We start from the raw sequence: 15,996 nt of genomic DNA, 5'->3' as shown, positions 1-15,996 counted from the left end.
CCAATACGCGTTGACACCCCCCCGCCGCACTCCCAACACATCGCGACTCCCCTCAGAGTCATCGCCGTCAGCATGCTCATGTACAAGTCCCCGAAGGAAAAGATGAAATATATGACCGAGATGGCTTGCAAAATCGTCATGAACGCAAAGGAACTCTGCGAAGAAAACTTGGATGCCGACGCAGACGAGATCGGAGAAGATTTGCAGTTCCTCGAAAAGGTGGTAGAGCAAATGCATTCAACATGTTGGGCGATCGTAGCAAGGATGAGGGGGGAGGCTCTTGATGAACAAATGGACGAGTCTTGGGGTACGTGATATTGGCATATATGCGCATAAACTCGGACCAACTGACTACGTCAGATGAAATATCAGACAAAGTCTCATTAATAGTGGAAAGTTCGATGGACGTTGACGATGATCCAGCGCCACGTAAACGGAAGCGGAAGGGCGATAAGGAGAATACCATCGGTCGTCTGCCAAATGGAGAGAATGGCGACAAGTCCGTTCGCAAACGGAAAGGCAAGGGGACTCAAAAGGGCAATGGAGGATGCACGGCCAAGGACGCCAACGACAACGCCAGAAATGGGGGCGGGGGTAAGGCGTCAAAGGGATCAAACGAGGCGTCAAAGAGGTCGGGTGAGGCGGCGCAGGAATCAGACACATCAGTTGATAAAGAGATACAAGCGGAACAGGAGGAGGAAGAGAACAGAGAGTACCTCTTCCAAGTGAAGGTGAGATGTCTGAACGAGGTTGTACTGAGGTGTATGGCTGAATGTACGACAGTATCGCCGCCAATATATCAAAATGAAGCTCGCCGCTGAGAATGACGTTCTGACGGTGATGTCGTTGTGGACGAGCATCAACAGGGACGCGCTCAGAGATCACAGACTGGAAGAGAACGACGCATATTGGCGGCTGCTGGCGGGCTATGGGACCCCGACTATAAAAGAGTTTGTAAGTCTGGGATTTCAGATTTGGACGTGCGTCCCCTAACGAATGGGCGAAGGATGCACACTTTGGCGCTTTCGTGGACAGCCAGGGTTCCTTTCAGGAGCAAGTCAATTGGGATAAGAGGATAGATCAATGCCCGATCGATGGTAGGATAGAGAGCAGAGACAAGGTTCGTCGCTTGAATTTAGGAAAGCAACCGTCATTTATTCTCGGGTCTAGTTGATATACAAGACAAAGGGTACACACAAGGCTCAATATGTCGTCCATAACATCCTCAGCACGATGATGCAGATCAAACAAGCTATCGATTGGAAGGGGAAAGAGACAGAGTGGAAGACCGCATACACCAACAGGAGATTCAGAGACGAATGCAAGGCAAGAATTGAAGAGATGAAATCGTTGAAGAGCCCCGACGATTATAAACAGTGGCTAGAGGCGGAGCGCAAGAAATTCAAGGATCGGCAGGGAAAGTCAATCACTGCCCGCAACTGGGCGCTGAGGCTGTATGCCAAGGTAAGAGGTGAACCGATAGAGTCGACAGTATTGACAGCTCGGTGTAGTTTGGGTCCATAGTATTGTTAGATCCACGGTGGAGTCCAGAATTGTATGGCAAGAGCAACAGGAGCGACACATTCGGCAAATTCCTCGATTACATGGACGATCATCCGATCTATAGAAAGACCACCTGGGAAGAAGCGGTCCGATACGACGGAAACGTCGTGGAGGTCAACGGGGACGCATACATCGACGCCTACACAGGGAGCCAAATCGAAAACAATAAGATGGTGCTCGGGGTCGTCAGATACGTAACAAAGGATGAGGAGGTAGTGGCGCATGTCAATGAATTCATCAAAAAGAAAGTCGAGTAGTGATCACGTACGACATAGATAACGGGAGGGACTACTACTACAGGCTGATACTAGTACCGGAATAGAGGCTACCGTTGATGGTGTGGTAGACAGGTCCAAGCGGTGTTTGTAATCACGATGCCCACAAAAAGCATGACCAATTAATCCTCGTCCAATACCCCCATCATCCTCACCCAAAATGTCTCCCACCAATGGTCCGTTTATGGACGAGCGCGTAAAAACACTGAACAGGCTGGCCTGCAAGGTGCTGCTGCACACCAAGGAAATGGTCGATTACGTAGAGGGGAGCGACGTAGCCGAGGGGCACAATTTAGAGTTCTTGGAAAGCGTCACCAAAGCGACAAGCATGGCACTGAGCAAGTTGTCGAAAGGCCGAGAGTGTGACGGAGAGGATGATGGGTTGTGGGGTGCGTGCAGTAATAAAGAAGCGCATATATGCGTTATAACCTGGATATGTCGCATAGGTGTTATTCGAGAGCGAGTCATCGAGATGGCGCGTGAGGGAGAGAGCGTTCAGTCGGGGAATCAGGGCAAGCGAGCGTCAGAAGAGAACGGTGGTAAAAGCAAAAAGAAAAGAAAAAATGACAAAGGCAAGGCCGACAAGCTGACGGTGAGTGCGTGTAGTGACAGATGTGCTGCACAAGTTGAGCGAGTCACAGGCGAGGTGGGAGTCGATTGGAAGATTGGTGTACGGAGAGGCTAAGCACACGCTGTCAGACCTACTGGCAGTTGTCAACAACACAATCGTGGCTTCGTATGGCACACATCGGGAGGAAGAGGATGCAGCTATCGCCAGGTTGAGCAGGGGATACAGTCGGTTCAGTCTAGAAGAGATTGTGAGTGTGTATGCACGCTGGAGAGGTGCCTGTCCAACGTTATATGTAGACAAGAAAGCTCCAAACTTCGACTCAACGATCGGCAGATTGGAGGCAGCAAATAGAATGGGACAAGGACGTTGACGGAGCTGCGGGAACAGGAAATAGGATAGAGAAGAGAGAGAAGGTATGTATGGGTTACAGTCAGTATCAATGCGTTGATACCAATAGCGTTCGCAGTATCTCATCCGAGTAAACAATGCGCTTGCTCCGACTCACATGATCAATACCATTCTCGATACAATGGTGCAGATAAAACTGGCCGCCGACTGGGCGAAGAAGGATGCCAGTTGGATAAAGCAGTACAACAACAGAATGTTTGAGTTGAGATGCGCGGAGGAAGTGAAGAGTGCCAAGGGGCTTCTAGGCGAGGGACAATTCCGCAAGTGGATGGCGGCGGCGAGGAGGAAATACGTCGAAAGGGTGAGCAAGGAGAACAGTGCAAGGGTCTGGACGATGAAGTTATACCTGGAGGTGCGAAAATCGTTACAATCTGCAAGACGGAGATCTGATTTGTGAATGTCACAGTACGGATCAATCGTGCTGTTGGATCCACTGTGGAACCCAACAGCATTTGGGCGTGGTAATCGGACACACGACTTTGGATCTTATATGAATCATCACTTGCAAACGCCCATTCTGAAGCGAGCGACTGTTGACGATATATCAAGATACCCGGGGAAATTGGTTGACAAGGAAGGAAGCAAGTGGATACCTTTTCACTACGGGAACAACAAAGATAACGACTACGTCCTCCTGGAACTCGTGCGGTTCATGACAGGGGATGACATGATCGTAATGCATATCGAGAAATTCCTTGCAGGAGACCTGATGACTACGGAATAAATTCATATTCGGGTTCACAACAGAGGAATGACATGTATGTTAATGACATGGACATAGTTAGGCAACATTATACGGGGAGGGCCAACTTTTGTTATACACGTTGCTCGTCCATGTGATAAGCAAGCGTAGGCCGTTGCAGAGATTCATCGCGTCGGGGTCCGGAACTTCTTGGACCCAATGTGCATAATCCGTGACAGTGGAAAGTCGAGGAGCCCCTACCTCTTGGAGTAAGAGCGTGCGCCAGTGTTGGCCTTCATCAGGAGGGGCAAAGGCAACGGGAAGACAGTAAATCGCCCAAAGGAAGGGCTTGATGACGTCATCGTGTCTCTGGCAGTTTTTGTCGCGTATGCCATGCGGAAAGGCATCGGGGTCCGTCGGGCGTAAACAATTATAGCAGATTTTGTAGGTCGATGGAAAGGACAGGGAATTGCGAAAATATTGCTTGTAGGCGTTGCCGGCATTCCCGAGGGATGCGATGTTGTGACGGGAGATTGAGGGATTGGTGAGCCCCTGGGAACAGTCGTAAGGCCTATGTACGGTTGTGGGGTTGGAACCAGATGTGGTTGATAGTGCAGGACAAGCGCGATAATCACGGCCGAGGACCCAGCACGTTATGCATCCTATTTTTGCAAGTTCGAAGAACTTGGGAATATATGCTAAATAGGTTGCGCGAGTAGCTCTGATCGCCAAATTTGCTTCGATCACCTCTTGCCGTGATTCGAGTACAGAGTTCGTATTACGACCTGCAGGCTTCACACGGTTCGGCGCAGCATGGAATTCTGGCATCGGAGGACAGGGTGGTAGCGCAGCAAGAAGTGGGCGGTGTTTATTGGGAGCGCGACTGTTAGACGGACGAGGTGCAGAGGGAGGAGTAGGAGAGGGTGGCAAAGAATATTGACTCAAAACCTGAGTCGGACAGTAGGACACAGAGGACATATATTCAGGCATCGTACGCAATACTTGAGACCGCCATCGCGATCTAAATACATCATGGGGGAATATAGGAACACGGATGGGGGACAGAGGGGTGTTTTGGGCGAGGGATTGGCTCACTGAAGCCTGATTAGACGTAGGAGTCGGCATATGATTTCCAGACGGACGTGGGACACTAGAAGGAGTGGGGAATTGATTCGACGGCGTGTCACGTGTATGACGAGGGTTTTTTTGTACTTGAGGGCGCTTGGGCTTAGTAGGAGGAGGGGTCAAGGTGGAAATTATCGATGACGGATTGGCGGATCGTCGAGGGAAAGAAGGTACTGTCGGGGACAACTGAACAATTGCATTTGGTGTACAGTACGACGACGAGGATGGTGGATGCAAAGGGGAAGATTCAACAGCGGGAGTACGAGGATGGGTGGATGACGAGGGTGCCTGCATGGGCGAGGATTCAACACCGGGATCAACAAGAGAGGTTAGTCCTCCAATGGAGGCGGGTGCCAGCATGACTGATGTGCGGCTCTGGAGAGACAGTGGTTAGCCTGTTTTAATAAGCGAAGAGAGAGAGTCCACACACCTCAAGCACCTCACACCGAGAGCATAACACTGCATTGGCGCTACCATGAGCAACACAGCTATACGCCCGCTCGTCAAAATTTCCAAGGCATAGCCGAACACAGTCGTTGGTGGTGTAAAGCATACGTAACAAGCCTATGCCACCATGATCATCTGCGGCGTTGCTGGGCACAGGATGACGGCGCGTATTGAACAGATAACAAGTCGCTTCACAGTCGTCGCGGCCTGCTCGTCCGGTCTGCTGCGCGGCGTCACTTGCGTGGTATGGATTAAGAGTCACAACCAATCTCACGTGGGCGTGATCAATCCCATTGCCAAAGCCAGTGGTCGCAATCAATGCCCTGGGGTTACCAGCTCGCCAATCAGCAGATATGGCGTTCCTGCGAGAAGCGTTCGTGGACGGATCCAGGCGGCCGTCTATCTTGGACTTGTAAACAGGATAACCAAGAAGGGCGCGGAGCGCATCACACTCATTATACGAACTGCAGTAAACGAGGATTCGATCCTTTTCATCCATCTTTGAGTACGTGCTTCGGCAGATACTCGCGATTCTGTCCATCACCAGTGTGTTGTCCTTCTCGGCGGAAAAGTCTTCTACGACATATCGTAAATTAGGGCGGACAGTGGTAGCACGGATGACACAAAATGTGTCCGGTTGAAGTCGTGCGGCATGTGCAATGGCGGCCACACTATGTGGGAGGAGTGTGGCAGATAGGAAATGCAGGGGCACATTTTGGACAGCAATGCGCCAGAGGTTGTCGTAGCAATTGCGATAGCCAGACATCAGTATCTGGTGGGCTTCGTCGTATATAATCCTCCGCAGTTTCTTGATGCGAACAGTAGCAGTGACAAAATTGACAAAGAGTTCCATTCCAGCCTCATGGGCAGGGACGATGATCAGTCGTACAGTGTCAAAATCAATTTTATCGTTTGGCCACATGGAGACGGGTATGGAATGCATTTGAGCAGTGGAGAACTGTTCCTCAACCAGGGATACGAATGGCGACACTACTATGGTGATGCCGGACGGTTCGATCAAAGGTGGTCCATAAAACATCAGGCTCTTCCCGCCACCAGTGCCTAGGATCCCAAACACCGATCGTAGATTTTGAAGAATGTATTCAAAGATCGTGGCTTGCTCAGGGCTTTTGAAGGACTTTGAACGGAAGAGGCGTTGGAGGCATTTCAGCCGTGACGGGTGGACGTTGACGGAGGTGGAGGACGGCAAGAGAGGGGGGAGAGAAGTCGACAAATTGGGTATATGGTGGTAAAGTACGCGGGATAACGTCGACGATATTAAATCGCCAAAGGCGGGTAAACGCGTGTCAAGGACGTCTTCCAAATCCCTTGCAATATGTAGGCGAGAGGCGGCATCTAGCGGCGCAACAACGAGGGAGGTCTGGTTGGAAGGTGTCTAGCATTGCAGCGGTAAATGGGGAGGTAAACACGATCATATTACTTATATGCTTACAGATTTTTCGTCATTAGGTAGGCCGAGCGAATCTACAGAAAAGTCCGCCCACAAACCCAAGGCTTTCTGGTAAACAATACCATATCGATGGGCCCTAGCAACATCAGGCTGCGTCAAGTCCGTTAAGCTATCTGCCTCGATGCCATACACAGTGTCGGCGATGCGCTGACCATGACCAAACAAACTGTTGATGGGTGCACGATCGGCGTCTTGTGCATCGTCGTCATCTTGGTCAAGAGAAATGTCGGCCATGTGCCGGAGGACAAACTTCATGAGGTGTCGCCAATCGCGTACACCGAACTGGCAGCGAAAGTGGTCGTTGGTGAAGGAGCGGAGGATTTGGGTCATGGCGTCTGTGTTAAGAGGCGTGCCGCGACGGACAAAGATATACTTGGAATACGCAGAAGAGGAGCAGTCGTCCCCTAGCTGATGGGTGATGACCTGGGCGGCGTAGTATACATAGTTCAGCGTAATAATAAAAACGCGTGCTAGGCGAGGGTCGATACCACGGGGAATCAACAGTGCCTTGCCAGTCATCTTCTGGGTCTTGGAGTACGAGGTAACAAAGGTGAGGATGTTGTTGATTAGAAACAAATGGCGTCGCCCATGCTGATTGTTATAAGTGAGATGGTCGAGTTCTGTACCACGACCTGCGCCAGGCCAAGTAGCGACAGTGGCGGCATACAAAGCTTCGACCAATCTATCGACATCGGACAGCCAAATAGCGCATTCAACTAGAGGGACATCAGATCCTCGTTTCACAAGGGTTGCAACGACTTACGTGGACGAAACGCTTCAGAGTGCGCGCAAGAGGGCGTAGGAACCGAAAATTCGTGACATCCATCTCGAAGAAAATGCTGGATAAGGCGAGATTTTCCAGCCGCAAGCGGGTTGTTCGTATCGCTCATGAAGGAGTACCCTGCGCCTACGTCTCTTAATCTATCGTAGAATATATTGGAAGTTTGCCCAACGCGGAGGGCATTGGTTATCAGCTCGTCAGCATCGTCGAGAGGACATCCGCGGAGGACAGTAGCGAGCCGCGTCTCGGCAGTGCTAACAAGGTCAACGCAATACTCGCGAAAGCTTTTGAATGTGATGGGGTGACCATCAATGCTGAAATGGTCCCTTGTCGCGGCCATGAGAAATCTTGGAAGGGTGGAGGCATTGTGCACGAGCGAGGCGATAAGGTGAATGACGGATCGGAGAGTTGTGAACGGTGAGTGCTCGAGTTCTTGAAGATACGGCTTAACGATGTTTTCATACGCACTAGGAATGAATGTAAGAGTCGTACGTTAGGAAACAAGGATAAAGATTCACCCTATGGCGCCTTCCGGGTAATTCGCAGCGAACAGCGTGCATCGGCAATAGCCCACTGCCTGCCAACACCATTGTATTGCTGAGAGGGTGTGCGAAACATAACGAGGAGGTAGAAAGTGGTCATGGCCGTCTTCAGCCAAATGGTACGCGATGAGAAAGCGTAATATCGGGGTAGCTCGTTCCTGTTTGCATGCGTCCTCTGGTTGTTCTGATAAAGAGAGCCAACATAGCTCGTGTATTTGTTCGAGGCGTTGGCGTTCTGTCATTGTGGTGTCGTCAAGGTTGCGAAGGGCCTGTGAAATGGCAGCGTTCTGATTCTCAGTGGTATACATGGGATAGCCTGGGATAGGTTCGGAGAGACATTTGGCCATCATGAGAATAAACCCCGAGAATATATTGGAATAGCTTGCAAGAGTGGACGCGTTCTGGGGAACGCAAAATGGTTGATGGTCCAGGACGAGGGGCTCGGGAGAGTGGATACAACAAAGGAGATGGTGATGCCCGGACTTTAGAATGTCGGGTACAATGTTGCGGAAGTAAGAGGTGATGCCAGTGCGTAGGCGTTGGAGCTGCGGATCTTGTGCATCGGGGCGGCGTGCGTGCTCGTAGAGCTGCTTCAAATCAGTGCCGGCAAGCTCCACATGCCACTGGGTAAACGTCTCAAAGACGGTGGGTTTGGTGAGGAGGGACGAGGGATTCGAAGCAGGCACAGGGACTCCGTCTTCAAACGACGAAATGAACTCCTCGTATCGAGGCACGGCAGGAGGCAGGGGCTTTTCAGCTGTGGCGACACATATGCGGTCTCCAGCGAACAAGTACAACGACTGGACAGGGGAACTTCTATAATGAAGGGAGCGATCAGAAGAGGGGACCTTGGAGTGTTTCTGTTGGAAATGGCGCTTGCGAGAGGTTTCGGAGGCAAAGGGTTCCCCGTAGCAGGCACTTTTCACATCGTTGGTGCAGACCCAACCTTGCACAATAGGGATGCCAGGGATAGGCGGGATGGGGTGATGATGGGAAGGAAGCACCAGAGTGTCGGATGCACCGGCAATGAGGAGATTTTTTTCAAGTTCGGTTCGAAGAATTGAGCGGGCGGTGGGGAGTCGGCATGACGAAGAGGTCTTGACCTTGTGTGAATACGCATTTTTCAGCTGCACCGAGCTGGAACAGCCAGTGCAAACAAGAACGCGTAGCGGGAGATGGACAAAGTAGCCTATACGCGAGAGATATTTCGCGGCTTCGACTTCTTCAGGTGAACACGTTTTGGGAGGTGATTCGACAGCAGGAGATGAGGGAGATTCGACAGCAGGAGATGAGGGAGATTTGTCATCAACGGGTTCGGCATGAGTATCAGCGGGCGTTTCTGAATGGTCGACAGGCAAAGTCGTGGACAAAAAAGGCGCAAAGGGGGGCGGGGGACGGATGAGAGAAAGATCGTCTAATTCGGACGAAGGATCATAAACAAAACTGTCAATGTTGTCATCATCAGAATGGTATTCAGCTTGCGAGCGCAATATTGGGGAAGACGAAAAAGCAGCGACATATGTAGACGTAGAGGACTCTGGAGAATCGGGGCAGTCGTTGAGGGGATTGCTGACAGAGAGTGCTGCTGTTGACGCGAGACCTGGGATTAGAGAGGAATTTTGTGGGTGTTTGCTTGGTGGCGACTCCGGTTTTTGTAGCGGTCGTTTGGAAGACGGGAGTTTAGAGGGGGGGCGGGCGGCCATCTTGCTGACTGTGTGTCGCAATGTGGGGTCGAGAGCGGTGGCATGGGAAGGAGCCACATGGGTTTGGACGTGTGTTCGAAGATCGGAAGGGAGGGAGAACGATTCTGTACAGCGTGGGCATTCAAAGAGGCCATTGACACGAATAACGGATGCAACCACGCGAGGGGCTATACCCACGTTAACAACATCGTCGGCGGCGGTTGGCTCTTGGGAAGATGCGCCGTTGGAGCGGGCTTCTGGGGTCGACATCTGAGAGGTTGTGTGATCAAGCTCTCGCCGTATCAACACAATGGGGTGATAGTCAAGCTCCCGCCTGAACAATCGTTGTCGTGGAAAGGACGATGTGGGCGTTTGGATGGGAAAATGGAGGATGAGCGGGCGTATAGTTCAGAAAGAGGTGAAGGAGGGGGAAGGATACAGATAGGGTTGCGTGCGGTGCTTATATGTGGGGAAGGCGTCGAAGAGTGATAATAGTGACGGGCTGTGATGGTTGTGGGGCAAGCTTATAAAGAAGCACATTGCCTTTTGGTTAAATTAACGATCAGCGGCGACGCACAGAGGAGTTGCAGTATGTTGCACATTATAATAGTACGCGGCAAGCTGAGGGATAACAGTCTGTAGCATTGGCTGTGTAACACAGGCAACAGAGGCATATGGTTGCGCTGTATTATAGGGAAGAGACATGGTACGGGGAATACGAGGGTGAAGGGCGCAGATCACTACCACATATCAAAAAAGATGCGTACCTGATAAAGTGCATGTGGACGGCATGTCACCTTGATGGTCAGTGGCCGTATTGGGACCTTGTTGGATTACACATTGCTCCGGTTGGTTGGGTGTACGCAAATATTATGGTGCGGCGACGGGACGGGTCGCTGCCATCGGTGGGGCGAGTACTAGGAAGTGATAGCAAGGGGGGGCGGGCAGCGGCGTTGATAATGACAACATTGGGAATCGTTGGCAGAAATCATTTAGACAAGATATTGCTTCATTGGTGTCCTCGAGCCAAAGTCGCATGTGCCGCACAAATGCACGGGCCATGAGCGTGTCTGCGCACGGGCCATGGGCGGGTCTGCGCACGAGCCATGGGCGTGTCTGCGCACGAGCCATATCTGACCTCCGGAGCGTGGGACAAGCGGATCAAAGGAGATCAATGCCTGTGAATTTCCAAATTCACACCCTACCAGGAGATAGCTGCGAAATGCGGCTATCAGGTTGTCGTTGTAGCTACTAGATAAACGGTGAATGCAAAAGGCATATTCATGGTAAATGGTAGTTTGATTTGCTTTGACTCTGCGGATTACAGTGGGGTGAGAGCAAATAGAGGCATATTAGCCGTGTCAACACTGTCACCAGCTCCTCATCCCGAGTGCCCACTGAATTCATGCAATGTATATGCTAAGGCAGACTAATGCAAGATTGGGGCGTGGGGTGTTGTCGAGATTGAGTGCGATCGTGCCTCCTGGTGGCTGGATCAGGGCGGAGTTGGGACGACGAAGGTCCCGCTTCCCACGGGGCCTTGGGATCGTCGATCATGATCGAACGGAAGGCGGTTGTAGGGGCTCCGTTTCCCACACATGCGGGAGCCAGGTTGCGGTGGCGAGGGGAGATTTGGGAAAAGAGAAATGTACAGTTGTGGTGGAGCTGTGGAATATCTTTGGTTCGATTTGGATAGATGACTCCGAAACTCATATTGTATCTCATTTGATTTATAGCAAGTCCGAACGTCCAGCCTGGGACCAATCACGATGCTAAGGCCCCGTGAAGTGAATAGGCGAATAGACACTGAATCCCCCGGGTTAACGCTCAGAGAACAAGTTCAATGCAAAGTCCGAGTTAGAGCTCTTGACGAGCTCTAACTCTTCTAGCCGAAGTGCAGTGTGGTGTCCGTGTTAGAGCTCGTAAACGAGCTCTAACACTTCAATGAGAGACTCAATGGTGGGTCCGCGTTAGAGCTCGTAAACGAGCTCTAACGCTTTAAGGTGAAACTCAATGTTGGATATTAGGGAAGGTGCAGACAAGTCGAAATAGCGCACCTAACCTAACCTAACCGAGACATCGAGCTCGTCACCGAGCTCGAGAGAATATACATACCCAAACCCTAAGCGTCAACCCGAACCTCAACCCGAACCTTAACCGCGAGGCCCGCGTTAGAGCTCGTAAACGAGCTCTAACGCTTTAAGATGAAGTTCAATGTTGGGACCGTTCAATGTTGGGTCCGTCAGTGTGGCTACGAGTTGCTAAAGGATTTCAAGGTATATTTAATTTTGCTATCGTAGCCACACTGTGGCTACGAGTTTCTAAAACCGTCCCTGCCATTGGGTCGAGCCAGCAGCGACGGACCCAGTCGCCGGCGCTTGAGCAGGGTGATTCCACCCTGCTCAAGCGCCCGGGCGGCCCAAATTGAAACTCCGTCCCGCTCCACTCATTACTAAGTAAAATATCGTAGCCACACTGTGGCTACGATATTGCTCATTCAATATTCAAAAGTATATTGAATTTGTCTACCGCTGAGCGTAGCCACACTGTGGCTACGATATTGCTCATTCAATATTCAAAAGTATATTGAATTTGTCTACCGCTGAGCGTAGCCACACTGTGGCTACGAGTTACTAATATAGTATTTCAAGGTATATAAATTTTCTCACCGTAGCCACACTGTGGCTACGAGTTACTAATATAGTATTTCAAGGTACATAAATTTTCTCACCGTAGCCACAGTGTGGCTACGAGTTTCTAAAACCGTCCCTGCCATTGGGTCGAGCCAGCGACGACGGACCCGGTCGCCGGGCGGCCGAGATTGAAACTCCGTCGCGGCCCACTCATTACTAAGTAAAATATCGTAGCCACACTGTGGCTACGAATTGCTAATTAAGGTTTCAAATGTATATTCAATTTTTCTACCGCTGAGCATAGCCACAGTGTGGCTATGAGGTGCTAATATAATATTTCTAAGGTATATAAAATTTTCCCACCGTAGCCACAGTGTGGCTACGGATTTCTAACACCGTGTTTCGGTTATCCCCACCATCTATCTTAGCCCGGCCAGTGCTAGCACTGGCCGGGCATAAGATAGATAGATGATGCTGTTCGAGGACCTTCCGAGATGCGAACGTAGCGCGAAGATGCATGCTGAAGTTGAGGGTGGCATTGGTCTGCGCCTCACGACTCAAGGCGTCGTCGCCACGAACGACGATGAGGCGCTTTACAAGGTCTCTTACGGCATCGACGATGTAGGCTGGTTCGAGATCGCTTGGTTTCTGTCGGTCAGTGTGGAAGATCTGGCAGGCATTCTGCACGACTCGATTCAGATTGACAGGAAGGTAGTGGGCCGAGCCAGGAACTGCTCGAGGGAAAACGAAATCGCGCAAGAGTTTCCTGTCTTCACAGAGTTGGGCGAACTCCTTGTCTAGCTTCGCCTGCAGCTCTGGGGAGGAGTCGTCGACTCCAACCTGCAGGACGCCTGGCAAGAAACCTCCAGCAGGATCAACGACGTCGACGTGATAATTATGCTTGAATTGAGCATGGTTGACACCGAAGGTCGCGATGTTCTGCTTTTCGATGAAGGCGCCATCCATACCATCCTCACCATAGACGAACTGAATAAGATCGCCAAGGGAGTTTCTGACGGTCCCGTCGTAGCAGACCTGAACATCCTCCAAGGCCTTTACGAGACGACACTGGATGTAACCCGTTTCGGCAGTTTTGACGGCAGTATCGATGAGACCCTCACGACCTGCCATGGCGTGGAAGAAGAACTCCTGGGGCGTTAGCCCCCGAAGGTACGAGTTCTCGACGAAGCCTCTTGCCTCAGGACTGAAATCGTCCTTCGTGAAGTGAGGAAGCGTTCGATGATGGAAGCCAAATGGTATACGTCGCCCCTCCACACTCTGTTGCCCCACGCAAACCGACATCTGGGAGATGTTGATGAAGGATCCCTTCGAACCGGCGACCACCATCTGCTTGACGTTGTTGTCCTCCTTCAAATTCTTTTGCGCGTACTGACCAGATGTATCACAGGCCAAATTGAGTTGCCGCTCGACTTGGCTTTCGAAGGATTCACGGATTGTCATACCGGGGGCGGCCTTGAGCTCGTCGATAGTCGCTCGCTCGGTGATGGCTGCGACTTTGGCCTTGTGGCTGGCGATAGTTTGCGTGATGAAGGCCATCGTCTTGGCGTCTGCGATCGTGTCCCCAATCCCAATGCTGAACCCGTTATGGAAAAGCCAGTAATTCACGACCTTCTGCAATCCAGAGAACAGCGCGCGCGCCCTCGGGGCCTTTCTCGCGGAAGACGACGTGGACGAGACCGCCTTGAGAGGCACCAACAGTCTTCTTCTCGACTATCCCCCAGGCGATCTCTCCGTTCTCGATGCACATGCCATCGTCAAAAACGGGGTTCGACGATATAGGTTCAGCCGCGGGGAAGATATTGATTCCCCGAGGTATGGCCAAACTGAGGATCTGCTTACCCGTCCACATCGGTTTGGGTTTGATGATGGCTGGGATCGGCACTATGCCATCCCAATCAGGAACCCACAAGAGAATGTTCTGAACGGCATTCCAGTCCATGAACGTATCTCGCAGCGTGAGCTTGCGTATACCGCAAAGGGTATCTTGCACGATCCCCATGACTGACTTGTTCGCTTGGGGCGACAATCTGCGGCAAGGTTTGAGCTGGAGCAAGGCAGACGGAACATCGATGCTCACCTGCCGTGGTACCCAAGCTGTCTGGCTCAGTTCCGCACGCGTCTCCTCACTCTGTGGTATACTGGGCTGCTTTGAGAATACAAACGACAAACGAGGATGACAACACGTACTGCATGTTCATCTCGTCACCGTCGAAATCGGCATTGTAAGGCGGCGTACTAACGAGACGTCTAGCTTCATAGATAGCCCATGCACAATACACATACACGGAAAGATTCAGGCGAAACACTGATGGAAAGATGAGTATCGGGGTTCAGAGATTATAGGGAGGCACGTACTCGAATAGGGCATGAGCTTCACCTGATGACTCATCATACTCATCTTATGAAGACTGGGCTGGCGATTGAAAAGAACGTAGCTAGCAAAAGGTTGAACTAATGGTCTGGCAGGAGATATGAAAAGGTGAACTTACTCGCCATCCTTTAGATGCCTCTCAACAATCCAGCCATATTGAAGGAAAGCATCCGCCCGCTTGTTATACCGCAGATCAATACGCTCGCCCGTATCTCTGACTACATACCAAGCACCAGGGTACGTTGTTGGACCATTACGAACAAGCTCCTGTAGATAAGAGATGTTGAACGGTGTGACTATTCACGAGCACGGTGAGTAGGAGGGACCCATAGACCTTGACTTCACACGCACCTCGTTCTGGGGAGGTCAAGTTCATGGCTATCGACTTCGGTACGCCTACTTCGTCCAGCTCCAGATTTGGGTCCCCTGAGATGACGGTACGCCCCGAGAAATCAACACGTTTACCCATCAGATTCCCAGGTAGCCTTCCTTCCTTGCCCTTTAGACGAGCACGAATCGCCTTGACAGGTCGACCGGACTTCTGGAGCGCCTGGGGTATCCCAGCGATATCATTATCCATGTAGGTAGCAACGTGGAACTGAACACCGAGAGGTAAGCTTCAAACTTCATAAAGATCCAAGCACGAGCTGACCTGGAGCAACTGCTCAAACTCGGAGATAACGTGGGCTGGAGCACCCTCCTGTTCGCAGCTACGCACGTTGGCCGAGACTTTGATGATGTCCCCGAGCTTGTATGTCAGATCGTCCTCGCTTCGCATGGCGCCCCTGTCTACAGCAATACTTGGCCTCACAGGCGGCTGAGGAACAGGCATGACGGTCAAGATCATCCATTCTGGCCGAGCATACTCCTCGGATAGCCCGATGATTTGGAGGTCGGAGTCCGTCATCTTTTTGAACGTCGTATACACCTCTGACGGCGTGATGAGCCGTTTGTCGGTCTGTAGCAACTTGCCATCCTACGGGATCTCGTCAGCTGCAATCTCAGCGGAATGACGAGGTGATACAGACCTCGTCGTCTTCCTTCGACTTCTTAGATTGCACGAACAGCTTCAAACCTTCTTTCCGCACCTGGGGTTGGGTATAGCCGCAACCGCCGTGCCCCTTCTTGGGTTCCTCGGCATCGGCACCATCGGCCTCGTCCTTCTGCTCATCGGGTTCACAAATCATCTTCGTCTTGCAGTGGCTCCAAACGACCGCCATACGCAATTTGGGATCGCGAATGTGGCGGATCTTGTCCGAGAAGTTGGGGTCCGACTTACATGTCCAACAGACATTCGCGAGCATTCAGACAACGGAGGTCAGATCGAGGGACGGGGAAGGCCAGGACGACGACATCATGGAAAGGGGACAGTAGACGTCAGCGACTGTCTTCCATGGGATATACACAAAAGGACATCCAGGCCG

General features: G+C 51.4%; 4 protein-coding genes across 4 annotated transcripts; 2 read left to right on the top strand and 2 right to left on the bottom strand.

Moving 5' to 3' along the window:
- Positions 1-72: 72 nt before the first annotated feature.
- Positions 73-1,820, top strand: PC9H_009102 (uncharacterized protein; the record flags this gene model as incomplete). The annotated part of the gene is made up of 6 exons (XM_036778609.1): positions 73-307; positions 361-731; positions 784-954; positions 1,007-1,120; positions 1,171-1,464; positions 1,512-1,820. The coding sequence occupies 6 exons, from the start codon at positions 73-75 to the stop codon at positions 1,818-1,820; spliced, it is 1,494 nt and encodes a 497-aa protein (XP_036630037.1).
- A 178-nt stretch (positions 1,821-1,998) lies between these two features.
- Positions 1,999-3,541, top strand: PC9H_009101 (uncharacterized protein; the record flags this gene model as incomplete). Its single annotated transcript, XM_036778608.1, has 6 exons — positions 1,999-2,227; positions 2,285-2,430; positions 2,480-2,656; positions 2,706-2,822; positions 2,867-3,169; positions 3,224-3,541. 6 exons carry the CDS (start codon positions 1,999-2,001, stop codon positions 3,539-3,541), a joined length of 1,290 nt encoding a protein of 429 aa, XP_036630036.1.
- Positions 3,542-3,598: 57 nt separating this feature from the next.
- PC9H_009100 (uncharacterized protein) lies at positions 3,599-9,817 on the bottom strand (the record flags this gene model as incomplete). The annotated part of the gene is made up of 5 exons (XM_036778607.1): positions 3,599-4,999; positions 5,055-6,467; positions 6,525-7,258; positions 7,306-7,790; positions 7,842-9,817. The coding sequence occupies 5 exons, from the start codon at positions 9,815-9,817 to the stop codon at positions 3,599-3,601; spliced, it is 6,009 nt and encodes a 2,002-aa protein (XP_036630035.1).
- Positions 9,818-12,519: 2,702 nt separating this feature from the next.
- RPB1_2 (DNA-directed RNA polymerase II subunit rpb1) lies at positions 12,520-15,876 on the bottom strand (the record flags this gene model as incomplete). Its single annotated transcript, XM_036778606.1, is given in 9 exon segments — positions 12,520-13,812; positions 13,829-14,228; positions 14,389-14,436; positions 14,485-14,506; positions 14,557-14,636; positions 14,691-14,868; positions 14,924-15,170; positions 15,225-15,548; positions 15,601-15,876. 9 exon segments carry the CDS (start codon positions 15,874-15,876, stop codon positions 12,520-12,522), a joined length of 2,868 nt encoding a protein of 955 aa, XP_036630034.1.
- Between the last annotated feature and the right edge of the window lie 120 nt (positions 15,877-15,996).

The sequence above is a fragment of the Pleurotus ostreatus genome (assembly GCF_014466165.1).
Source record: "Pleurotus ostreatus strain PC9 chromosome Unknown scaffold_6, whole genome shotgun sequence".
Lineage (NCBI taxonomy): Eukaryota > Fungi > Basidiomycota > Agaricomycetes > Agaricales > Pleurotaceae > Pleurotus > Pleurotus ostreatus.
Note: the sequence above shows the minus strand (reverse complement) of the source record. Positions and strands in the feature narration are given on the sequence as shown.